General features: G+C 43.4%; 1 protein-coding gene across 3 annotated transcripts; it reads right to left on the bottom strand.

Moving 5' to 3' along the window:
- Window positions 1-166: 166 nt before the first annotated feature.
- LOC309338522 (uncharacterized protein) lies at window positions 167-25,536 on the bottom strand. Of its 3 annotated transcripts, none has more exons than XM_081855804.1 (20): window positions 24,685-25,536; window positions 22,552-23,126; window positions 20,580-20,676; window positions 19,920-20,165; window positions 18,366-18,510; window positions 17,045-17,144; window positions 14,986-16,411; window positions 14,666-14,789; window positions 13,903-14,053; window positions 12,505-12,720; window positions 11,737-11,880; window positions 11,181-11,330; window positions 10,275-10,380; window positions 9,846-9,949; window positions 9,216-9,371; window positions 8,740-8,841; window positions 4,870-5,010; window positions 4,005-4,089; window positions 3,174-3,297; window positions 167-1,998 (listed from the first exon to the last, which is right to left on the bottom strand). In XM_081855804.1, exons 2-20 carry the CDS (start codon window positions 22,972-22,974, stop codon window positions 1,809-1,811), a joined length of 4,230 nt encoding a protein of 1,409 aa, XP_081711930.1. In that variant the 5' UTR covers window positions 22,975-23,126; window positions 24,685-25,536; the 3' UTR covers window positions 167-1,808. The 3 variants fall into 3 exon arrangements, with proteins under 3 accessions (XP_081711930.1, XP_081711931.1, XP_081711932.1); XM_081855805.1 differs by having other exon boundaries at window positions 24,730-25,536; XM_081855806.1 differs by lacking the exons at window positions 22,552-23,126; window positions 24,685-25,536 and adding an exon at window positions 21,192-21,251.

The following is a 25,536-nucleotide window of genomic DNA, read 5'->3' as shown; positions in this document are numbered from 1 at the left end:
TCCCTCTGACCTAAACAACCAATAGTTAGTGTCCTTTTTTTCGGGGGGGGGGCAAAGTGGTGACTTCAACTCCAGGTGGTTCTGGATGAGACAAATTGTATAGACTCGTTTCAGTTAGGATTATGGCTTAGATCTGGGACAGAAACTGTTTTTTTGGTGGCCTTGGTAGATTGATTTTGTTTGTTTATTTATACAAACTGCCAGATCATAATAAAATATTACAGCAATGCACACCAAATTAAGCACACACACAAAAGTACAATACAAGTTCATTAGTTCAGCAGCTTATGATATCATTCTGAACCACCCTACTGCGTTAGGGCCGAGTGACAGAGTTTTGTACTGGCGTTGGTCCTCCCCGAATGGTAGACCCCAGAAGATATTGCTGGGGAATTAAACATTACACTCATTGGCCTTTGACACACAGCATCTCACAGGGATCTTATCCCCTCCCCGTGCATCTCCATGAAACTGTGGGATCATCTGTAGCGTCTGAGTGCAGTCCAATCAATATGCCAATGATACCCAGTTCTCCCTTCCTTTTCCATCAAACCTGAGGCTATGGAAATTTAGCACTGGAGTTTCTCAAAACTGAGGCACCCATTTTAGCTGCCTCATTTACAGGACACATTAGAGTTTCTTTATAATCTTGGTGAGTGCAAGGCTGAGCTTGCCACACCTTTGCAAGGTGGCCAAAGTTGTGTGTGTTTCTTTAATTTTCTCCAGCACTCTGCAGTCTCCCTAGCTGCCACATGCTGCCATTCGCAGGCTTTCACGTGAAGTGTGGGAAGCCAAGCAGGATTATTATTAGGAGCCTGAGATCAGGGCACTTGATGGTTTTGTTTTTAAGGGAAGTCGCTAGTTATAAAACAACAGCAACACTTATTTCATTAAAAATAAAAATACTTCAGTTGGAAGTGGTCAAACTCACATTAGGCAGCCTTCCCAGCTTCTGGTGCTTTCAGGAAAGCCCAGCCAGGGATGTTACAAGGCTTTCAGTAAGCACAGGCATCTGGGAAGGCTGCAGGTTGCAGACTCCTGGAGAGTTGATTTGTAGAACAAACAAAAAGGACACTGTAAAGCTTTTGGCCATCACAAAAGTAAGGTAAGTGCAGCACAAACCCCACACCCTGGACAAGGTGGCTCTTGGGCTGATCCAGCAGGGCTCTTCTTAGGTTATTCTTGTTTGAGGCTAAGCCGATGGAGATGTGATATTTGGTCTTTCCATGGTAGCTCCCAGGCTTTTGACCTCCAGGTGGGGTCCATACTCCTTTCTTTACTTCATTCTTATGACAGAAGGAAGTAAAAAATTAAAAGCTATTTGGATGCAGCAAATCTGTCTGGCTGTTTAGAAGACATTACTGATATGTTACTGTTTTCAGCAGCAGTAATTGTCAGTTATATTTTACTGTACTGCTCAATTGGTGCACAGTCATACCTTGGTTCTCAAACATAATCCATTCCGGAAGTCCGTTTGACTTCCAAAAACTTTAGAAAACCAAGGCACGGCTTCCGATTGGCTGCAGGAGCTTCCTGCACTTAATTGGAAGCCACGTCGGATGTTCAGCTTCCAAAAAAGTTCAAAAACTGGAACACTAACTTCTGGGTTTGTGGTGTCCGGGACCCAAAACATACGAGTACCAAGGCGTTCAAGAACCAAGGTACAACTGTATTTGTATTTTTGTGAGACACTTCATAGACCTTTCTGGCCAAAAGATGGAATAAAAAATAAACTATAACATAACATCATGAAACACGACATAAGAGAACATAATGAAATGCTAAGACCACCATCCAGGGAACACAAGTTACTCCTTATCCAGGATGATGATTTCCTTCTCATCTTTGATTCGAACACGTCCTGAAGAATACTTGGTTTCCTGCTGGCCATTTGCATAGACAGTCTTGACAGTCCCATCAGGGTATTCCCTTCTCGTAGACTGTGCCATATGAATCTCCTTTTGCCCGTTATGGAACTGGATGGTTTTAACTCCACTTCTGTAAAGCAATAAAATAAAACAGTCCACTTCAGAGCATGCATACCCATGGGAACCCTGTTCATGCCAACAGACTTTATATTTTACACATAAGAACAAACCTAGCAAGTCAGCCCAGTTGCCCATCAAGCCTAGTATGCTGTCTCTGGGAATAGCTAGAGCTGGATGCTAGGGTCAGGGGGAAACACACAACAGCACAAGGCATGTGCTCTATAAACCTGCAGATCTAGAGCAATTTATAGTTTGGAGTAATGTATCTTGTTGTAATGAGGACCAGGGCAGACAACTGCTTGGCTTTATTGGTTCCTGGCAAAGGGGCCAATATGATTTTGCTGCCCAAAAATTTCCTTGTAATATGGCAGTGCAAATTCTGAGATCAAATATGTTAATATCCTTTGTACCTCAGCACGGACAATCAACACAAGGAGTCAGGTCAGACAGACTAATGGATTCCACTGATAGGGCCCATTTGGGTTAGCACTGGCTCTATGTTCCCTGGCCCCATTGGGGGACATAGTTATGGGGGTACCAAATACAAATGTTTCTTTTTAAGATTATGACAAACATTCCCTGTTGCAGTTACAGATAGGTAGCCGTGTTGGTCTGCCATAGTCAAAACAAAACAAATTCCTTCCAGTAGCACCTTAAAGACCAACTAAGTCAGTTCTTGGTATGAGCTTTCGTGTGCATGCATGTGTATGTGTATCTGAAGAAGTGTGCATGCACACGAAAGCTCATACCAAGAACTGACTTAGTTGGTCTTTAAGGTGCTACTGGAAGGAATTTGTTTTATTCCCTGTTGCATTCAACCTCAACTTTGATTGTAATTCTCAAAAGACGAAGAAATGTATTACAGCACAATCGTGGACCACAAGTCATTGGATACACAAAGTGTATCCAGATTTTTTAAGCAATGAGGTCAGAGGGAAATGAATGCAGAAAACACAGAGGCAGTGTTGATTATGTAACTGACAGTGGTTATTCTCGTTTTTTAAAAAACCTTTGGTTCTGCTTGTATTTATGTAAATGTGAGGACAGAATCCTAGCAAAGAACAATCCCTTGCAACAATTTTGCCTTGCAGAGCTCTACAAAATTATCCAATGTGCTGAAATGGCACTTCTATTGAATAGTACCCCCTTTCCAGTTCCTGAGTACTTTATTACTTTATTACTTACTTTTCCACTTTCACAACTGTACCGTCTGGGAAAACAGTTTCTTCCACCATACCTCCATCATAGCGGCGTTTCACCGTCTGGTCTGGAAACACGATTTCTTCAGTACCGTCGGGGTGGTACTTTTCTGTGGAACAGGACATTGTTAAAAAGTCTCATTTGAAACATGTGTGAGCTTACCTTCCCAGTGTGGGTACAACATGCCTGATAAGAAGAGTTTGGACTTGATATCCTGCTTTATCACTACCCGAAGGAGTCTCAAAGCGGCTAACATTCTCCTTTCCCTTCCTCCCCCACAACAAACACTCTGTGAGGTGAGTGGGGCTGAGAGACTTCAAAGAAGTGTGACTGGCCCAAGGTCACCCAGCAGCTGCATGTGGAGGTGCAGGGACGCGAACCCGGTTCCCCAGATTACGAGTCTACTGCTCTTAACCACTACACCACACTGGCACTCACTGATACATTGACACACATGCATACACTGCATGTAATGACCTACACACAGATTGCATGTTATTTCTTATGTGGATGTGCCTCAAATGCAGATATCTGGCATGTCTGAAGCAACCTGAAATTTGCCACTCAGGATGCTTCACAATTCAGCAGGGATTTCTGCACAGGCCTGTTGGGTGCCACCTCAGTGTGCAAACTGAATTTCTGAACGACAAGCAATATGAATTCATTTATTTATTCTATATAAGTTCTGACATCATTTTAAAATTGATCACCCTTAAAGGCAAAAAAAAGATAGAAAATTTATTATCTGATATGCATATCTGTTTTGTAAACATTGCCTTTAAAATCAGTTTTAAATTAATAGTAAATTGACATTACCAATCTGATTATTAGGAAACTGCAGCACTTCCAATCCATTTGGGAAAACGGTTCTGGTTGTTTGTGTCTCTGCATAATAATAAATCTGCATAATAATAAATAAGGAAAACAATAGGAAAATGCATTGGAAAGTGTAGAATAACAATTGTCGATGCAAATTCACAAACAAATCAGAATGCATGTTCAGTAAACAGCTGACATCATCTAACCTCCCCACAAACATTCTGCAAATAAATCAAGATGAATGTTCAATAAACTGGTTGTGTGGAATAGATCATAGTTCCATGTCCAATGCTGATTTAATCTTCACTTTTGCCCCTCCCTCTCATCTCTGGTGAGTCGTCTAGCTTTGTATTGCTTAAAGTATATGCATTAACACCTTCAAAGGTTTGTTGACTTATTTTGAGGTGGAAAACTGCTCAGGAAGGCGGAGAGAGAATACGGGTGCCACCACAGTGACTTTGTTACTGCTTTTAAACAAACTGTTAAGCATTCTCAGAAGCCAGGAGGGTGGAACTGCTGTACAGGATTTCCAGAAGGAAGAGATTCAGTGGCGTGAACAACTCTTCCCAAGACTGGCAGAAGTGAAATAAATTATGCAAAGTTAGGATTTGCAAAGTAAGCATTTGCATAATTTATACATCACAGAATTCAACCATTAAGTTGCTCTGGCACAGATTTCTTTCAGCACAACAAATGTGGAGACTTGCTAACTTGCTTATAAAGGATTGTTTAAGCTCAGGTCAGAGCTCAGCTAAATATTTATTTCCCCTTCTTGGAAATTTAGACAATTAAAACTGAGGTCCATCTTTGTAATCACAGTTTAATGTCCTCCTTCAAAGCAAAATAAAATAAATATACACACCACTCTCTGATCTGGCAAGATCTTCTTAATATCTCCATTGTAAAAAGTAACAACAGTTGTTCTTTTATCTGTGCTAATCTCCATTTTTGTCCCGTTTGGATATTTAGTAATCCTGCGCCCATCAGTAAACAGTTGTTTCACCTTTAAAACAAAGACCAGATGTGCAGGGTTGGTGTATATTCACATTCTCTTTCTTCCCTCTCCTCCCCCCACAACCCACCCCCCTGTAGTGAAACTGGAATACTTGAACTGAAGAAGACTCTGAATCATCTAAATGAACCACTGTGCTTTATTATATTAGATATTTAAACTTCTGTGACTTTTAATAAGCTTCAGCCCAGAATACCAATTTTAACATGTTTCACCAGGTTAATTCAGAAGGGCAGAGCTGCATCAGAGGTGAGCGAGCAGACCAGGGGTCATCCAGTGTTCCACCTGAATGCTCAGAAACCCTCAAGGGCCTGTGTGCCGGCATCTGAAAGAAAGCTAAAAGGAGCCAATTTATTTCTTTTGTCCAGAGCGAACTTTCCCCCTCTACCTATTCCCAAGTGGGAAAGTTCACAATGGGAAGTCAGAAAAGAATAGCAGGCAGCAGAGACAGTTCCCATCCAAGATGAAACAGTCCTCTCCTCTTTCCTCTTGATTCTTTGTAAAATGTAAACACGCTGCCAGCACCACTCATAATTCCTGGTTTGGGGGAAGAGGCTGGCAGTTGCACTGTGTTGGCAGTGGCTTCACTGGGGGAAATATGAGAGGCCCATCTTCCAGGGAGGCCTTTTCACAAGAATTTGAGAAGGGGTGTTAGCCTATGCAAGAAGCCCTGGTCAAATTCCCATGGCACCACCCATAAACTGCACCTGTCTTAAACTAGTTTAATACAGTGGTACCTCGGGTTACAGACGCTTCAGGTTACAGACTCCGCTAGCTCAGAAATAGTACCTCGGGTTAAGAACTTTGCTTCAGGATGAGAACAGAAATTGTGTGGTTGCGGCACAGAGGCGGCGGGAGGCCCCATTAGCTAAAGTGGTATCTCAGGTTAAGAACAGTTTCAGATTCAGAATGGACCTCCAGAACTAATTAAGTTCTTAACCCAAGGTACTACTGTAGTCATTCCCTACTCACAGTGAAATCTGAAAACTACTTTGTGTCAAGAGCATGGGATCTCAAACAGAGAATTTGTAGGGGGGCGGGTTGGTTGGAGGAAACAGTTAAGTTTGTGGTGTAGCTATGCCCTAAGACCATAATTCCACAGAAGATGGAGCAAACTTGTATTCTGCTGCTGCAGAGGGTAGGACCTGAACCAATGGCTGCTAAATAGAATAAAGGAGATTCTGACTAAACTTTAGGAAGAACTTTCTGATGGTAAGAGCTGTTCAACAGTGGAACAGAGTCCCTCATGAGGACTCTCCTTCATGGACGGTTTTTAAACAGTGGTTGGTTGGTCATCTGTCAGGGATTCTTTAGATGTGATTCCTGCATTGCAGGGGTTGGACTAGATGACCCTCAGTGTCCTTTCCAACTCTATGATTTCATCTAAGGTGGCCACTGTTCTTGTCATGTTTGAGTTTCGCTTCCGCTTCCCCCACAACATTGCTCTCCTGTCCTGCTTCGTTCCTGTATTGCTCTTTGCACATATGCAAATCAGCATGTGCAAATATCAGCACAAGCACAAGGTGGAGTTTACCAGCAGTTTACGTGTCATTTGAAGTGAGAGGCTGCAATGTCTCTACTTGCAAACAGGCACTCTGGCTCCTTCCTGTACAGTGGTACTTTGGGTTACAGACGCTTCAGGTTACAGACTCTGCTAACCCAGAAATAGTACCTCTGGTTAAGAACTTTGCTTCAGGATAAGAACAGAAATCGCAGTGGCAGCAGCAGTGGGAGGCCCCATTAGCTAAAGTGGTACCTCAGGTTAAGAACAATTTCAGGTTAAGAAGGGACCTCCAGAATGAATTAAGTTCTTAACCCAAGGTACCACTGTACTGTTATAAATGGGGAATGCAAAGCAAGGACACTGGGGAAGTTGTTAGAATTTTGTTCTGTTGTTGTTGGGGGTTTTTTTTTGGGGGGGGGGGGACAAGGATCAAAAGAAAAGGTGAGATGTCCCAAAAGTGTCCTAGGCCTTTCAGAAGAAGTGCCAAAAACAGCCACCTGGTTTCTTACAAAGCTTCAGGGTATGGGAAACACACTCCTGCCATTCACTTTGGCTGATTTGAGATCTATGACCGGCACAAATGGCATTAAAAATTCTATCCGGCAAGTCAGCATAATCTGCATTCCCCCGGAGACACCTGGTGCTGCACAGGGTGCTCCAAATTGTGCTTTAATGAATTACCATATGGCAGAGACATATGCTTGCAGCACTTTTATTTTCATGTAACGTGACCCCCATTGCATGCATGCCAGCTCTGCAGGAAGTTAGCTTCATTTCATGCAAAGAGCTCCTGGGAAATCAGCCAAGACCCCTCGATGAGCAGATGGGGAACACAGCCCTGGTGATGTGTGTGCCACACAGAACCAGCTGCCTTGCACTTCAACACAACCTCCAGTGAAGACTGTGTACAAGAGGAAGCTTCCCCGGGTGGTTTGCAGGTGAAAGGCATATTAAATCAATGGAGCCAACTGTGAGGAGAGGCATTTGGAGCAAGGCAGGGTTTATGCACACACATCAAAAAGCAGTTCAACACTACATTGGCACCAACACTAATAAGATTTGCCTTGGGGGTAGGGTTTGCAAATCAGCTTCAAACCCTGGTTGCAGATACTAGCCGAAGGAGTTTTCAACAATATTAACTCTGGTTAATGATTGAGGACAAGAGAGGAGAGGATGGGAAGAATGGGATCCTATAGTCCACTCCCGATCTCTTAACCATGGTTAAGTGATCCCTCCACCAGTCCAGTGAGAGAACATACACTGCCTTCCAAATTCGCTGTCCATTTTGTAATTCTGTAAAGCATCTGCCAACATAAAGGTGCAGAAGTCTGGGGCACAAGGTTGTAAGAATATTCAGATGCCCTCCCCAGTGGCATGGGGCCATCCCACAAAGAAGCAGCTCCCATCATTGTACAAAATGAAGCTAAGTGTGAGGATATGAAGGCCAGAAGACCCTTGTACAGTGGTACCTCGGGTTACATACGCTTCAGGTTACAGACTCCACTAACCCAGAAATAGTACCTCGGGTTAAGAACTTTGCTTCAGGATGAGAACAGAAATTGTGTGGCGGTGGTGCGACAGCAGCAGGAGGCCCCATTAGCTAAAGTGGTGCTTCAGGTTAAGAACAGTTTCAGGTTAAGAACGGACCTCCGGAACGAATTAAGTTCTTAACCCGAGGTACCACTGTAACTGAATGAATTGCTCTGTATTTCACAGGTTCATTGTATTACTGCTTGGACATGAATGTGGCTTTGACTTGTTTTACATTTTCACATACACTGGGTTTAGTTCCATTGGTTGCTCTGATGTTCTGTGTTAATTAAGTTGCTCATGGTGATTCGCTTTGGTCTTCCTTTTGGAAGGAAAAGTGCGACAGAAGCAATAAATGACGTTTTCAAATATTATGCTACCTCTGTAGCAGCAGCATGTGGGGTGGGGTGGAGCCACCCTCCTAACACTGGAGTCATTGCTGCCTAAGCAGCAAAGTCAGGGCTGTGCAGGTACACCTGTGCAATTTCTGGATTGGCAGCAGGGGTCCTGGCAGTGCACCGCATAGCCCCCACCTTGCTTCTGCCCTGCCCCAGCCCTGTCCAGGTAAGTCACAGTGCAACCAATGTGGGGAGTGTTGCTCTAGGGCCATGCTCCAGGGCCACACCCCCCACTACTTCTGTCACTTAATATTTCTACTGCTTTTACACTTAGCTAATATTTCTTACCTTTCCATCGGGGTACTCTATTATTTCTTTCACTTCCCCATCCTCCTTTATTTCAGTATATAGTGATGCTCTTCTGGACAGTATTGATTTGAGAGGAGAAGCCTATCAACAATCAAACATGATTTTTAATTGCATGTATTTTTTCTGCACAGAGTGGCATGATCTATAAAATCCCACATAAGAGGGGGAGTGGCACAGTATTTTATTCAAGAAGAGGGTGTTAGGGATCCCCCCCCCAATATATATCATTTCCAACTGTGATGCCCAAGCTAGCTAATTAAAACAAATAATGAAAAACAATATAAAAACCATAAAACAACACATAGATAAACCTGGTGTAAGTCTAACAGAGCTATCTCCGGCCAACAGAATCGAATGTTATCTTAGCACTTGGTTGCATGACAGAACAAAAAAGAAACGCTACTGATACAGAAACATAGACATACAAAGAAATTCAGACACCCAGAAGACCAAACCTTATTTTTAGTCTCCACAAAAATAGGAAAATTTTCCACAGGTGTATTCCTGCCATTTGAGGCAATGCTGTTTTTCCTGGAGGTGGACATAGAAACCACTTGCTCAGAAGGTTTATTGGATCTCTGAACCCTTTTATGGCTAGGATTCTCTTTCGCCTGTAAAAATTGTTACCTGTCAGTAATCATCTGAAACCACTTAAGCCATATGTTTAAAGGAATGTGCTATATTTAATGCCATATGGTTTAACTGATCAATAAAAGAACCCCACCCCTTTCCCCCATAGCAGTGGCGTAGCATCGGTTACCAGAACCTGGGGCGGTGTGGAGGGCATGGGTGGGTGGAGGGAAATGGGCAGAGTGTGCATGCACATTTAACAGCCTAATGGGGTTTGTGTCACCTAGGAGATTGCAGCCACAGAGATAAGAAAAGAAGAGTTGTTCTGTTGTCTGGCGAGGTCACTTCTTGGTTCGTATGGAGAAGCCATTTTTAATCAGAGCTCAGTGACAGAAACAACTGTGGCAACCGCCCCTGTGCCCCCCGCCAAGCTACGCCACTGCCCCAGAGACTCTTATCAGAGTAGGTTTTTAGGCTTGCTGTAAAATATGCTCAAAGCTTATACATAAACATACCTGTATTCCCACATTACTCAAGGATGTGGTGCTTAAACTGTCATTGCTTTGACTATTTAAAAATGCTGTGTCTTCTGAACTACCTGAAGTGGAAGAGAACGTGCCTAGTGGGATTAAAATATTTAGATATTAAGAACTGTCAACAGCCACATATGAAAGCACCGATATTTCTAGTCCTGTATTCGGACTCCAAAACATTGATAATGATGTTGTCCTTGGCCAGCAAAAGGGACATGTTTGAACAACACAGAATCATAGAATGGGAAGGGAGCATGAGAGGGTCATCTAGTCCAACCCACTGTAGTTCAGGAATCTTTTGCCCACCATGGGGCTTGAACCCATAACCCTGAGATTAAGAGTCTCATGCTCTACCGACTGAGCTATCCCAATAGGAACTCGGAAGTACACAACCATTTGAACATACTTTACCTTTCACATGCAGAGTTGGGCTGGTTAGTACTCTTGGTTCTGATTCAGACACAGGTGTCTTCCTTCCATAACTGTGCTGCTGACTGTGAGCCAACTGAGGCAAAGCCTATACAATGAAGAGGAAGCCTTTAAATGAAGGCACACAGTGATCCTACGCACTTGAAGTGATTGAACAGGCAGGCTCCTCACTGTAGTGATGTGGAGCTGAGCCAAAAGCAGCAGGAAATGCCATGGCTCTTGGAGAAAAGAGTATTGTGTGGTTTATAAAGACACCAGCTTGAAGATATGTTCCAAAATGTTTAGATTTGGATGTCACTGGGCCACATGTTGTAGGTCTTGCAGTGATTTATTTATTTAGAGCATTTGAACCCTTCAGCCAAAGAGGCTCCCAAAACAGTCCTTTGGCAGAACAAATTCACTGGAAAAGGAGACAGGCTTAGCCATGATTAGAATAAATGCATTCAAATAATGCCTAACTAATTTATTTTTTATTTAAATGGGTCGACTATAGGTTTATATATACGTAGCAGGCTAGTTTAATTATATGCCAATAAAGAAAAAACCTTTTGTAAGAGGAAGAGGCAGTAGGCAATAATCTTCATAGCCTCCTGCTTTGCAATTTGCAGTGTTTTTCCAGAAATAATAATAACAAATCAACGCTGCCAGTCTCTGTAGACAACACTAAAGTAGATGAACCAATGGTCTAACTCAGTACAAGGCAGCTTGTACTCAGACATTCCTAGATTGTTAATATCAGCAACTGTTGTGACATGGTTACTGTGTAATCGGTTGCACAGCATTTCATGCTATTTTAAAACTTTATTTATTGTACACCGCTCAGAGGTTTCTTTTTCAACATAAGCATTTTTATAAATTTCCTCAATAAATTCAAAGTATGTGCATTACTTTCTGTAGTCCAAACAGTGTTTGATGAGAGGTCCTCTGGCTTATGGGTGTCACACTTCTGTTATGAACTGTTTTACATGGGCTCTTCACTCTTTGTTCTCCTGCTGCAGATTTCAGTGACTCAGACCTTTGCAGAACCCTCCTTGTTGCCTAGAAGAGATTAAATGCTTTATTTAAAATCATTGCATGGTGTTGGCCTTTGCTGTCTTATTTGTGAGCATGCCACTAGGAATACTTAAAAACTGAAGATTTAACATGTTTCCCCAGTATTTAATAATACCAATAATCGTTAACATTTCCATAATGCTTTCAAATGTGCTTCATTATCTGGATGTAATTTTTACAGCAATTAGGGATGCTCAAGGAATTCTCCATTGATGGACTAATCTGATTTATTGAAGCATGACTGCATCCTGTTTTTGTTTTATAGATATAATTTTATTGCAGATGTTATATTGTTATGTTCATTAAAACACACCAGCTGTACACTGACTGTATGTATGCTAGAAACAGTATAAAGCTATATGGGGACTGGGGAAGGATCAATATATCTTACCTGTGAATCTCTAGGGGCCAATTCATCTGGTGGTACTATTTTCCTTCCCATAAGCTTATCGTCAGGGCTCTTGTGGCTATTTTGCGACAATTTCTCTACCAGGGTTCCTTCAGGTGGTGTCCCTCTCAAAACAGCTGCTGAGACCTGAAAAAGAAATTATAATGTAGTAGCAGTTAAGAATGTCTCATGTGCCCAGTAGGTTCAGCAGCCATTCTCTATAAACAGAGCCAGCGCACCTATGAGGCAAGGGAGGCAACAGCCTCAGGCGGCAAGAGCCACAGGGGCAGCAGATGTGTCCTCCAAGGAATGCATTTAGGTGCCAAAATGTTCTGGGCCAGACTTGTCTATATGTCTAATTTAAAGAGCAGACAAAATTAAGGCTTCTTGCAAGCCAGCCACATTCTTCCTGGAAAAAGGACGGCAACTCTCACGAGACTGCTCCTCCCTGTAGTTTCCTACTCAAAACAGATGTGCTAGTTGAGGATGGGCTCCAACTCTAGCCTGTCGCTTCTCAGAGGACCCATTGCCTACCTGTGAAAAGATCTGCTAGTGGGGAAAGGAAGAGGGAAGGTGTCAGCTTTTCCCCATCCATTCGGGAAGAGTTCTGAAGCCTGCTCTAGAATAAGAAGCAACATCCAAGGAGCCGTAATCCTTTCCCCATCAGTGGATCTTTTAACAATGAGCATGGCTACATCAAAACAGCCACAGCCCATTCCCAACAAAGCAAGCCAAGAAGCCAAACACAAACAGGAGGTCTGCCTATCCTACCGGCGTTTCTCTTTTTCTGCCAATCAAATCCACAGCTCCATGTTTCCTTTCGCTTTCCATCTTCTGATGCTCAGAGACCCTGAGCTCGTCTTGAAGCTCCAGGTTCTGCTTGGTCAGTGCTTCGACCTGACTTCTCAGCTCGCCATGGGCAGCGTGCCAGCGGGTCTCATTCCTTCTGAACTCCTCCTGCAGCCCTGCTATTTGCTGCTTTAACATCTGTCATTAGGAAAACAGGGTTGTTGGTTTTCCAGGGAAAGGTGTGTTTCCATTTCTGTGTTGCAACATGAGTGGCATCAGGCCCTCTCCTTATTTCACTAAACCCCACATGAGTACTACTGCTAGGAAGCTAACCTACATGTGGTTAATACGCAATTGCACCACTGTGGGCAATTGTCAGCCAAGGCTGGATCTTCTGACTCAACTCAAGCAGGGTTTTTAGGAGGAGAAACACATCCACTTTAGGGACAGGAATAGATCACAGAAGGCACAATGGGGGTCATCTTGTCCAACCCCCTGCAATGGAGGAATCTTTTGCCCAACGTTGGGCTTGAACCAACAACCCTAAGAGTCTCATGTTCTACTGAGCTAGCCCAACAGGTAATATGAAACTGTTCTGTTGCATATGATTAGCTGCATTCTGAATTTAAGCTCCTGAAAGTGCAGCTGAGGGAGAATAAGTCTATTCTCATGTAATTTGGGGGTATGGTGGAGATGTGTGCCAAAGCGAGGCAGGGTGTAAGCACCATTTGTAACCTAAGGACTTGGGAGGTAAATCTTGAAAGGACCAAGTCCAGGGTAGTGATAAAACAGGTTCATGTACGAGAGGAACTGACAAGCCAGGAAACAGAAATGTAGGGACTGGCAGTGGTCTGAAAGAGACTGCTCCTGAATGCTAAAGGCCGTCTTACCCTGTGTAGGAGGTAGAGATGAAAAGAGTTGATGAAGGACAAGACAAAGAGCAGGACAGAGAGAGGGGAAGTCATTAGTCAACTTAACAGCAATAGGAAAATCTCCTAGGTACAAGAACAAGTCCTCCTTTCCCCTGCCCTTGCAAGTAAGCTCCCCTGTTAAATTGCAATGCAGCCCTCACCATTTTTCCAGCTCCAGTAAGAGGAAGTGTTCTGATACACCAAACTAAAGGAGGCCAGGCCTATGGACAGCTGTTTTAAATGCTCATTTAAAAGAGGAAATTAGATTCAATTATGGGGAAGTAGCTCAGTAGTAGAGCATCTCCTTTGTGTACAAAACAGAACAGGTTCACTTCCTAGCATTTACAGGAAGGGCTTGGGGGAAGCCCTGTCTGAAATCCTGGAAAGCCACTGCCAGTGTAGACAATACTACACTTAATTTTGAGGTTTCTATGGTGCAAAAAGCATCATTGTGCAATATACAACTTACTTGTATTTCCCCTGATTCTCCTTTACCTACTGTCGTATGCTTCTCAAATTCTGCCTTTTCTTTCTGCAATTTCAGGGCTTCCTCAGTCTTGCACTGTTCCAGGGAATGCAACTTCTGCGACCTCTTGGCCTCAAATTGATTTATTTGTCTTCTGTTGAAAAAGAAACAAAGGGGTGATGTAAAAGACCAGGGTATCACATGTACAGGAACTCAAGGGTTTGTTTTCACAGATCTGAGCCTTGGGCATTTTTTAAAAAAATAGGGGGAATATTAAAATCAGGTATGTCATAGTCTTGAAGAAATCTATCTGTACTGGACCACAAGGCTGGAATGGAGTGCTGTTACCCTCATGTCCTTCTCAAATTTTGTGGTGTCTTCCAAATAAAGCTCAATAACTTTGCGGGTGTCAGGATTTTTTTGAAATCTGGCAAGCCTAGTTTAGTAGAACTTGGAACTTTTGCACTATTCTATGACATTTTGTTTGGCTTGTGAAAGGTCTTCCCCTGATTTGGCTTGATAATGCTATCTGCGCACTCAGTTGCAGGCTGGCTTATATCAGTGTACAGGTGGCACTGAAACAACTTATAATTTCAGAAGCTTCTAAGACTAGACGGCAAAGTTTGGAAACCTAAATGGCAATGCTTTAAATAAAGATAATGATGTTGTTCTTTGCCTCAGATACAAAGGGATTGCACAAGAGCTACCCACGGGAAGGATGGCATATGAATTCCTATAGGAAAATAACCACAAACAACTTCCTTACCTAAGAAAGTCCATGGCTTTTGCTTGTTCTTCTTTCATCTGAGCTAGGAGAGAAGTTTCTCTCTGATGCACCTGAACTTCCGGTTCACATTCTAACTTATCAGTGTACCTTTTCTGCACTTGCTCTACAAAGAGATTTATGTTAAAATGTGTTAAAGCACAAAGAGTCAAGTCAGTCTGTGTAACCATTTTGGTTGAATTTGATAACGGAGGTGTCTTCAACAAAGCTTTTCTACTGCACCATTTATCTGAGCTTGCTGAATGCAAGCTGAATTTTCTGGATATTAAATAAAAACCACTTGTCATTTTAAAATGTCTTACCTGGAGTAGCTCTTTTATCATCCACTTTTGCTTTGCTTTTCAAAGCAGGGAAAAGGTTGGCCACAAGATCACTTGTCAAGGAAGGAGGTTGCAAATTGTACTCTGAATTGCAATTGCTGGCAACACCATTGCTCTGTGTTTTAGACTTCCTTCCTCCTCTTCTAGTTTTTGAGGGGTGGCAGGAAGATCTTCTAAGCGGGGAGAGAGTCCTTCCAAATTTCAGGCTGCCATCGTCAACACTAGATTCATTGCTGCTGCTGCTACTACTTGTGATAAGAGTGGCCTCCTGTTGACCTGCTGGCTCCTGGACACCAAACTTACTGGCAAGCAATTTTCTATGGTTTTTCAATGAGTAATCATCAGCTTCACTGGGTTCATCAGTGGCATAGTCAGCATCAGAAAGATCCATGTTCTTGCCAATGTTAGCTGGTCTATGGTTACTAGGCCTTATTGCGTACTGAGAGCAATGAGATTTAGGTTCATCTTCACTATCAGTAGATGTGCAGAGTGAATCACTAGAGAGGGGTTTTCCTTCCCATGCATTAGCAGCACCTGCATTGCTGTTCTTTTGGAAATTAGCCATTGTGGTGACACATTTTCTATCTGATTTAGGTGTAACTTTTATTATTTGATCATTGACTTTCTTAAACCCAGGGTTGACTTCCACTTGGCCCTCTGGGCTTTTCCCCTCAGCAATACAATGCTCATTTTCACATTGTCTAATCTGAGTCATGCTTTGTGCAACCTGAAGTCCAGAGCTCTGCTCCTCTTGATTGTCTTGGTTGCTTTCTAAGTTATGAAGCTCAGGGACATCTGGTGAAGCATCCATGGACCTTCCTACCACCTGTGATACACTGTCTTCTATGTTCTCCATAAGCCACATTGGAACCTTAAAATCCAGGGATCTCTTGTCAACCCTAACCAAATGATCTTGAGACCCAAGACTTGAGGTTTCATTTTTTTCAGTCACCTTTGCTTTAATGTCAATTATTTGTTCATGACATTCCTGTGAACATTTGGACCTGTCAAACTGAGGTGGTACGCCAGATACTTCTCCATTTACCATCCCTTTGCTATCACAACCACCAGATTCGCTGCTGTCTTTTATTTCATCTGACCTTCGCTCGCAGTTATGAAGCAGGCCTTTTACATCACCCTTAAAAGTGAAACAATGTGTGTTTTCATCATCCATGATCAGCACGGTGGGGCTAGTGACCTGCCTTTTCAATTGTGGGTGTTTCCCCAATAGTTCTTCTGCATCCCATTGAGCAGGCCATGAGAATTTATTTTGACAATCAAAGCTAATGCGTCTAGGAAATCTGGCTGGTTCCTTGCCAACACTGTTTCTCTTTTTTTCAAGCCTTGCAGTCCCTTCCCCACGTTTCAGAAATGACTTCTGAGCAGTGGCTTTAGTCTCACGGAAGTTCTGTAAGGAAGGCAGTGACATTAAAATGTGGTGGGATATCTCATCATTTCTAATAAATAATGAATCCCATTAAAAACAAGCAATCTCAAAGAGCGTGGGTGTGAATTTCCGAAGTTTCTGAAGAGAAGAATTCTGGCTCCAAAGACAATGGTTAGCCTCCTCTTGATTTTATTGGGGATTTTTAATAGGCTGCAGTGTTAGTGGTCCTTCACCTCAAGATGGTGGTGGTTTCCCACAAGTCACTATGTATCCCAGGCCACTGCAGGCAACCTGGTGTTCTCCTGACCTCACGGCCAGCTCGTTTGATGCCTGTCCCAAGGAATGACTCTCTCTCACACACACAGACACCTGCTGGTCCTAGGTGTCTCAAACCTTACATCTACACACCAGAGTGTATAATCCAAAGCCCTACAAACATAGGAGCTTCCAATTTTCTTCTATGGACCAATAGGTGTTGTTTATATATGAGAAGTCCTCAATAAAGAATGGCAGGCATGTTCCTGCTCACAGAAGAGAGCAATGAAACCCCTGTTCAAAGTATGAATCACGCCAAATGGGTTTCAAAATCATGCAGAACCATAGGGTTTTAGCAGCATAACTAACATTGTATTAACACAACTTATGCTCTGGTACCTGTTGCTGCTTCTCTGCTTGTTGAGAATCGACTTTAAGTTGCTCCTCAACAAATTCCTCAAACGTCTTCCGCCTCACTCCAATTCCAGGTCTGATTGGTCTAGGGAAATAATAAAGCAGATTTGAACATAAATATTCTGCAGCCATTTTCCATGACGACGAATGGTGGCTGAGGCATGTTATGCTGCTTCAAACTTGGAAGGGGAAATGGCAGAATACTAATAAGAGAAATGGCAATGGATATCCTACCATTGCGTCCCCCCGCAAGAGGTTCAGAATTTCCTCACTGTGTCAAGTCTAATTAGCTCACATTTATCAACACCCTCATGGGGAAAGGGCCACAGCTCAGCAGTAAAACATCTGCTTTGAATGCAGAAGGAGAACCTGCCAAAAATCATAGAAAGCCACTGCTACTCTCTGTAGACCATACTGAGCTAGATGGACCAAGAGTCTGAAGAAGTATACGGCAGCTGTCTATGTCCGTGGACTGATTTTATGCTAGTTTCTTAATTTTAAGCTTGAAATAATGATGTTCATGTAAAAATGCTTCCATCTCTAGACAGTATTGAATATGGATGTTGTAAAGATTATCAAGGGATCGCTCCTATATGAGGGGTGAGGAACCTATGGTCCATGGGCTGGATCTCACCCAGTACTGAATTTCATCTGGACTGCTTTTAAAGTGTGGGTCTTTAAAGGTTTGGAGAGCTTTGAAAGTGCAAACCAGATTGGGAGACAGCTGGGCCAATCTGCACATACAAACCTCTCCCTTCTCAGGTGGGAAAGTACAGATCAGCACCAGTTGTCTGCTGAAGTGATACAGTGGTACCTCAGGTTACAGACGCTTCAGGTTACAGACTCTGCTAACCCAGAAATAGTACCTCAGGTTAAGAACTTTGCTTCAGGATGAGAACAGAAATCGCGCGGCGGCACCGGGAGGCCCCATTAGCTAAGGTGGTACCTCAGGTTAAGAACAGTTTCAGGTTAAGAACGGACCTCCAGAACGAATTAAGTTCTTAACCCAAGGTACCACTGTACATGCTTTCAGTGGTGGAAACCTGGACTGGGTCAGCAATCGGCCACTCAATACACATTTTCAAAACTCTCTTCAGGAACTTTTTACTTTTCTGTGGCCCCTGATTGACTCCTCGCCCCTCCACCCCATGGGACTTTGGCTCCTGAGAGAAAAGTTTCCCCATCCCTATCCTATACAAAAAGGGGATAAATAAAATGTGCTCCTTTCCCCACTTAACATTTGCACCAAACCTTCCACCAGTTGTAAATGTTTTAAGAGTTTTATAATATTAGATTTTTCCCTCACCTGTCATCTACATTCCGTGTTTTCATGTTCATTCTTAATCCAAAGGGGAAAAGAGAAGCATTTTCCTCTAACTGTTGCTCCCCTCTTTGTTCTGTAACAGGTGGCGAAGTTTCAAGCCAAGGTTCTCCACCTGGCAGACTTGCTTCTAAATATCAGGAAAGAATAAAAAGAATAAAGGCTTTTACTACATTAATTAGGTCTCTTGAACAGGGGAGGGGAGAAGGAGGGGAAACTGGTAACAATGTCCCAGGGAACCTTTTCATGTATTAAAGGGTGGAAACATACCCCCAAAATATTTGTTTCTCTAAATAAACTGAGACTGAATCTGGATAAGATGCAGATTGTTTGGGGGAGTGGCTCCTGGATCTAGCATTGTCATTTGAGGCCCAGGTAGCTTCAGTGATAGAGTGCTGACTCCCCTCTACACACACACACAAAAAATGCAGAACTCGCATTTAAGGGATGTAAGAAAGCATCAGTTTCCATTCCAACCCAGGTTCATCGCATGCAGCACTGTTTCCACTGCACTGCAGGTTAGCTTCCGGCAAGAGCTACACTAGTTGTGTACTGTGCATTGTGGCGGAATGTCATGTCATGTCATGATTACATGATGTTATACCATACCATTCATTTCAGTGCAAAGGAAACACAGTGGAAATGAGGAGGGGGATCATTAATTACACTTCATATGTAGACAAAAATAACAGTGAATAACTATGGTAGACACTGGATAGATTTCTGTCCACAAATAAATGAACACCAGCTCTTGTTTTTCTGCTCTTGTTAGGCTACTCCACCATCCCTACTCCCAACTGCGGGATGCGGGTGGCGCTGTGGTCTAAACCACTGAGCCTCTTGGGCTTGCCGATCGGAAGGTTGGTGGTTTGAATCCCTGCAACGGAGTGAGTTCCTGTTGCTCTGTCCCATCTCCCGCCAACCTAGCAGTTCAAAAGCACACCAGTGCAAGTAGAAATATAGGTACTGCTGTGGCAGGAAGGTAAACGGTGTTTCCATGCGCTCTGGTTTCCGTTGCGGTGTTCTGTCACACCAGATGTTTAGTCATGCTGGCCACATGACCCAAGAAGCTGTCTGTGGATAAATGCCGGCTCCCTCGGCCTGAAAGCGAGATGATTGCCACAACCCCATAGTCGCCTTTGAATGGACTTAACCATCCAGGGGTCCTTTACTTTTACTTTTTACTCCCAACTAGGGCTGGTGGACAATTTTGGTTCACTCTGTAATTTGGAGGGAACCTCTCTGGTCCACATTCAATGGTTCATGCTCAAATTAGAACTTAGACACATAGATTCAATTGCATGTCTACAAATCTTTCCAAGTCTGATTCACTCCAACTTATATTTTATGGGCTTTTGTGTGTGTGTGTGTGTGTGTGTGTGAGAGAGAGAGAGAGAGAGAGAGAGAGAGAGAGAGAGAGAGAGAGACGGACTGAGAATATAAAAACAAAAAATCATTCATTCTGTGTTTCTTTCTTCTGTTCAAACCATTGCTAGGTGCTTGCAGCTTTACTTTGGTTATTTTACTTTAGCTCATCACCTTTTTCATGAGGTTCATGGTGCTCCCTTGAGACTTCTAAGAAGTTGCTGTTTGCTGAGGTTTCTGTGGCAAGTTGCTGCAAAGTAGGCTTTATTATTAAGGGACTGGTTTGTGAGCTTCCATTATTCTGAGCTTGCAAAGAATTATCCAAAGGGAATTGGACAGGGAATAAAGCGGCTGGGACTCCTGGAAGGGATGGGATCATAGCAAGAAGGTGAGGAGGAATACCAACAGAAGCTGAAAAGCCTGGATAAAGAAACAAAGCAAGGAGCAAAAATTAGTGTGGTCCTTGATGTCTATCTCCCATTTATTTCCTATTTCCCTGTTGTTAGCTGCTCTGAGCCCGGCTTTATCATTATTATTATTATCCTACAATAAACACCTGTCTAGATGCCCCTTATTCCATCTGTGTCTATCATTTATCAACAGAAAATGATGTTTTGTGTGTGATGTCATTAGAATGCCCCGCTTACCCAATCCTCCTGAAATCCACTGTAATTTCTTGCATCCACCCTGCTCTTTTGAAATGTGTTTAAAAAACCAACACCTTGGGTCAAGATGACCCAAAGAGCTGTGGTTCTTTTTACAGCCTCCTCAAATTATGCTGGAAGATATAACACACTGATGAAAAAGGCAGGAATCTGACATTCCTTGCAGTACCTGAATTAAAGAACGAAATTATTTTCTGCTGTTCAGCTACTAGCTGTTGAAGGTGCTCCATCTGGTGCATTATGAGCTGTTCCTGCTGCCCTGGACTCTGAAAGAAGAAAATAAAATGAAAAATTGTCTAATTTAACCCTTAAAAGCAGTAGGACAAGAATGGGGAACCTGTGACCCTCCAGATTGTTGGGCTCCAACTCCCATCTGCCCCAGCACGGCCAATGGTTAGGGATTATGGGAGTTATAGGTCAACAACCAATGGAGGTCCACAGCTTCCTCATCTCTGCAACTGGGCTTAAATTAGTCATGAACTACAATTCTATGCACATCTGAGAGTAAATCGCACTGAGTACAGTGGGACTTGCTTCCAAGTAATGAATAGTCAAGGAATAAATGGTCAGGACAGAAAAGAAAGTATTTCTTCAAACAGCACATAGTTAAAACTACAGGATTCACTCCCACAGTGATGGCCACCAATTTGGAGAATTAAATAAATTCATGGAGGATGCAGCTATAAGACTCTCTCAAGGCAAATCTAAAAAAATGTAATATAAACACTGACAATTGGGAAACACTGGCCCGCGAGCGTTCCAGTTAGAGAACAGCTTTTACCATGGACTTTGAAGATGCTTAAACTCAGGACGAAAAGGAGAAACGTGCTAAGAGGAAGGCTGTGAGTGATCACCAAAGAAGGAGTTCTAGTTTCACTGTTGGGTGGCAATATGCCTCTGAATATCAGTTACTGGGAATCACAAGGGGGGAGAATGCAGTTTCATTCAGGTAAGGCTAGCCTATTTCCCACAGGCATCTCATTGGCCACTGTGGAAACAGGATCCTGAACCCAATAGGCTTGCAGCCTGATACAGTAGGGTTCTTTGTTGTTAAATGCAGATTATATCTTTAAGGGAGTGTGGCGTTTGCCCATTCATTTAGAAAATGTTTGAACAGGTGGGAAAGATAGGGTTAAAAATATAGACCAATAGGAAAGCCAGAAGCGGAGCCTCCCTGTGTATAAAAGGGCTTAGCCCGAGGTTTGAGTTACTGTAGTTGTTGTTGTTGGGAGTTGTTGGTGGGTAGTTGGTTGGTTTTAGTGGGTTGGCTGGTTGGGAATGGCAGTTGGAGAAGCAGTTGGTAGGCAGTTGGTAATAGAGAGACAGTTAGGGCAGTGGGTTCTTGAGTGAGGGGAGGTAGAAGAGATAGAGAGAGGAAAATAAGACTAAGAAAGTAAAGAGTAACAACATTTGGAATGCCGTAAAAGTTTGTTTGTGACTGAAATAAAATACACTCTTCTCTATTAATTGAGAACCTGACTGAGGCTGAAGTGATTTTACCGGGGAGGACGTGGTTGGTGGCAGTGGATTAGTGGTGTATGGGTCAATAGTCTGTGAGATGACCAGGGGCTCCGTACGAATGCCACAGGGAGGAATAAACAACTACCTCTCACATTATCCTTAATCATTAGCCATTACTGGGTGGGGCTGATGGTAGTTGAAGTCCAAGTAATCCATTTATTTAGCATTCATCATAATTTGCCTGCACAAAACTTACATGGTTGTTAGAATATGTCCTTATATAGGGCATTCATTCTGATTTGTTTACAGTGCAGTTGGACAGCAACAAACTTTCATCCTCATTTGTTTGTGGGGTGTTTACACGCTGTCCCATTAATCATTCAATCATCTCACATTTTTCAGTCCATTTCCCCATCACTTTCTTAACCACAAAATGTCCATTTTAAAATTATTTTTAAAAGTGGATTTGTTGTACTAGAATAACAGGGTGCTTTAATACACTTTAACTGTGGAAAACCTAAAGTTCCAGTGTGCGCTTAAATTCCTCCTGTAAAATAGTGACAGTCTGGAGGCACCCTTTGTTTTGAATAGACACTAGTGCAGTATTCAGCAGGGTGTACAGAATTAGAGGGTTGGGATTGTAATAATGTTAACTTAGTTTAAATGGAACGCAACCTCACCTGTTTCTCGTTTTGACAGCATAGAGCATCTTGAGTTATCAGAGGAGGAGAAGTAGCAGCGGCAGCATTTGGGATTCCCAGGGTTTCACTGGTTTTACCAGCAGGGACTGTTCCTGCCTGAGTTGGTGGTAATAAGTGAGGAAAAAGAATAGAGCTGGCTGTGTAACTGAATGGCTTGGCATCCTGAAAGGTTTGAAGGTGGCCTAGGTCACCAGGTAGTCCAACGTCTCTTTCCAGTGTGCTGGACGTATTCAAGGATGTAAACTGTGCAGGGAAGGGGTTGTTTGTGCTGCTTACCCAACCCAGACTTAAGGAAGATCCCATTGTTTCATCCGTTGTGCTATGACATGATGCTTGGGCTGGCAAATCTTTTACAACCTGCTGAGATAAACAGTCTTTCCTGTTGAAAATATCTGATTCCATTTTCCACCTTTTGAAACTCTTCTTATAGAACTGTGAATGTAGCTGAAAATGAGTAAAGTTTGTGGAAACTAATCCTAATGTCCTTCATTTTGATTTAACAGAATAGGGGGTTTTTTTGCACTGAAGGGTAAAGTTCTTTTTTTCAATAATACCTGGAAAAAATATGCAGTAGTCAGGTGTTAAGTAGCTAAACAGTAAACATTAAGTAAGCTGTTGCTGTTGTTATTATTTATTCTAAATGCCACCTTTCCTCCAAAGAGCTCAAGGCAAAATAGGTAGTTCTCTCCTTCCTCCCCTCTCTATATTATCATTTTCTCAAAAACACTGGGGTTTTCTTGTTGACCGAATGATGGACTCACACTAAGGCAGATCTTAGTTTGTTCTACCTGTCCCTCTTTATTGAACTTTCTATAGAACGTAGCATGTTTTAGTGATGAAGAGTTTAGGGTGGAAATGTGAGGATGAGAAGGGATTAGAGTGAACCCACAAATATCACTTGTATCCAGATGCCAGTATTTCTCTCTTAGCCCCTACCAATACTGTATGCTTAGCCACATAAAGACAGCAGTGGTTTTGTACAGAATCCCTCCGTAACTGCCTTGGTAAAACCTAATCATGTTGCTAGGGGCCTTTATACAGGCTCTGTGCCGCTACACTTGCCTCATATGGATTGAACCCTTCCTCACATCTACACACTTGGTAGTTTTGGTCAAGGGCACAGACACTCTCTGTCACTGGCCAGCCACTACCTAATGATGAAAGTCAAAAGTGGACACACCATCACCCTGGCCATGGCTGAAAGAACCTTCACTTGGAAGAACAACAGAGAAGACTTTAACAATTAAAGACTAACACAATGATAATGGCATAATAAGCTTTGAAAAACTACAGTTGGTCAACAACGTCTCTGATTTTGCTGCAATGGATTAACCTGGAAGCCATCTAAGGAGGCCTCTTGTCCAATCCCCTGGCCTGTTTCAAAATATCCTACTGCATTAAAAGCAGCCCTGCATGGTGCTTGTCCTATCTTTTGAAAACAAAACAAAACAAAACAAAACACCCAAGAACTAAGATTTCACAGCTGCTCTGAGCAGTTTCAGTCCAGAACTATATAGCAATTCAGCTTAAGGTTTAACTAACGTCATTTCTGAATACTTTTTTATTATAGTTTTTGTGACACACACACTTTAAAAAATACAGTAAGTGCAAAAATAGTCAATGTTATAACAGCAGCCATTTGCACGTTTGAGAGGTTTAAGATGAAATACTGAAAATCAGATTACGAAACTGCAAAAGGCACCTGCTTAATGCAATCCTATGCACTTCCATGGGAATACCGTGAAATTTACTCTTGAGTGAAGCTGGCTCTTAGGTACTATTTGGTACAAGGTTCATGCATTATACATTGTCCAAGCATGAAACATAACGATTGAGACTAGTGGGAATTGCTCCCAGGGAACTGTGAGCAGGATTGTAGCCTTGGGATAGCAAAGAACTTGAACCATACACTTCAGTCACACAGCCATCAGAAATGCTGTAAGGAAATAGCATTAAAACGCCATGAGTGTGCTATGTATGCCCAGCAAAATGTGCTCAGGAGCCAGTGTGGTTCTAGACGAGGGCCAGGACATCCCAGGGTTCCAATCCCCACTCAGCCACGAAGCTCCCTGGGTACGCTTGGTCCAATCACTGTCTCACGGCCGAACCTACCTCACAGGGTTGTTGTGAGGATAAAATGAAAATCAAGAGCACCACCTGGAGCAACTCTGCGGAAAGGTGGGATGGGTTTGTGACAGAGGAAAGAGGCCCCCTCTGGCGCTCCTCCAGACGCGTCTTCTCCACTCCGCCCGTCTCAGTCGCTGCTGTGTCTGCATAGGAAGCCTCCCGGGGCTTGAAGGGAAAGACCTAATCCTTCGAGGAGCGACAGCAAGGCGTCGAGGGCTGCCGTCGTAGCTACAGCAACCGTAAACAGGAAGGGCTGAAGCCTCGGCTCGCCAAGGGGCGGGGAGGGGCGGCAGCGCGGGGAACCCCTCTTTATCCCCCCCCCCCCGGGGGGAAGAGTGCTGCTGTGCTCCTCGCCTCGCCGAGACAGCCCTGGTGGGAAGCTTCTCCGAGGGGCGCGGAGGGCATTGCAGAGAACACAGCAGATCCTGGACGTGCACAACCGGCAGGTCCTTCCTCCTCGTAGGCTCAGCCTCTCAAGCCCCCCAAGCAGCGTCCCTAGGCCCCACCACGTGGCTCCGGGATCGGAGAAGGAAGTGTTGCCACCGCCCCGTCCCGGCCGAGACCCACCTCGGGCTGAGGGGGCAGACCCCACACATCCCTCGACGTCCCCGCGGGAGGATCGTGGCGGGGTGGGAGGCGAGAGGGGGGCGCGCGCAAGGCCAGCTCCCTGCAAGATTTCGCGCGCTCCCCGTGGTGCCATAACTGCAAGCCCAGCTCAGCTACAAAGAAGTGCATGCACCTTCTGCACATTCTGCAGGGTCGCCTCCATTTCTCTGCTGGGACTTTGGTGGTCTTCTACTTCTGCTCTTTCTTAGCTTCCAGTACGACACCATCAAG

This window comes from Podarcis erhardii (genome assembly GCF_964252035.2).
Source record: "Podarcis erhardii genome assembly, chromosome: 3".
In the NCBI taxonomy this organism is placed as follows: domain Eukaryota; kingdom Metazoa; phylum Chordata; class Lepidosauria; order Squamata; family Lacertidae; genus Podarcis; species Podarcis erhardii.
This window is presented reverse-complemented; position numbering and strand designations above follow the sequence as displayed.

Bases quoted from the DNA above. Each gene is read 5' to 3' on its own strand.
- LOC309338522 (XM_081855804.1), bottom strand. From the start codon at position 22,974: ATGGAATCAGATATTTTCAACAGGAAAGACTGTTTATCTCAGCAGGTT. The intron at 20,166-20,579 runs GTACTGCAAGGA...TTCTTTATCCAG, and splicing joins AATTTCGTTCTTTAATTCAG to GCTTTTCAGCTTCTGTTGGT. The intron at 1,999-3,173 runs GTAAGTAATAAA...ATTGCTTTACAG, and splicing joins ACAGTTGTGAAAGTGGAAAA to AAGTGGAGTTAAAACCATCC.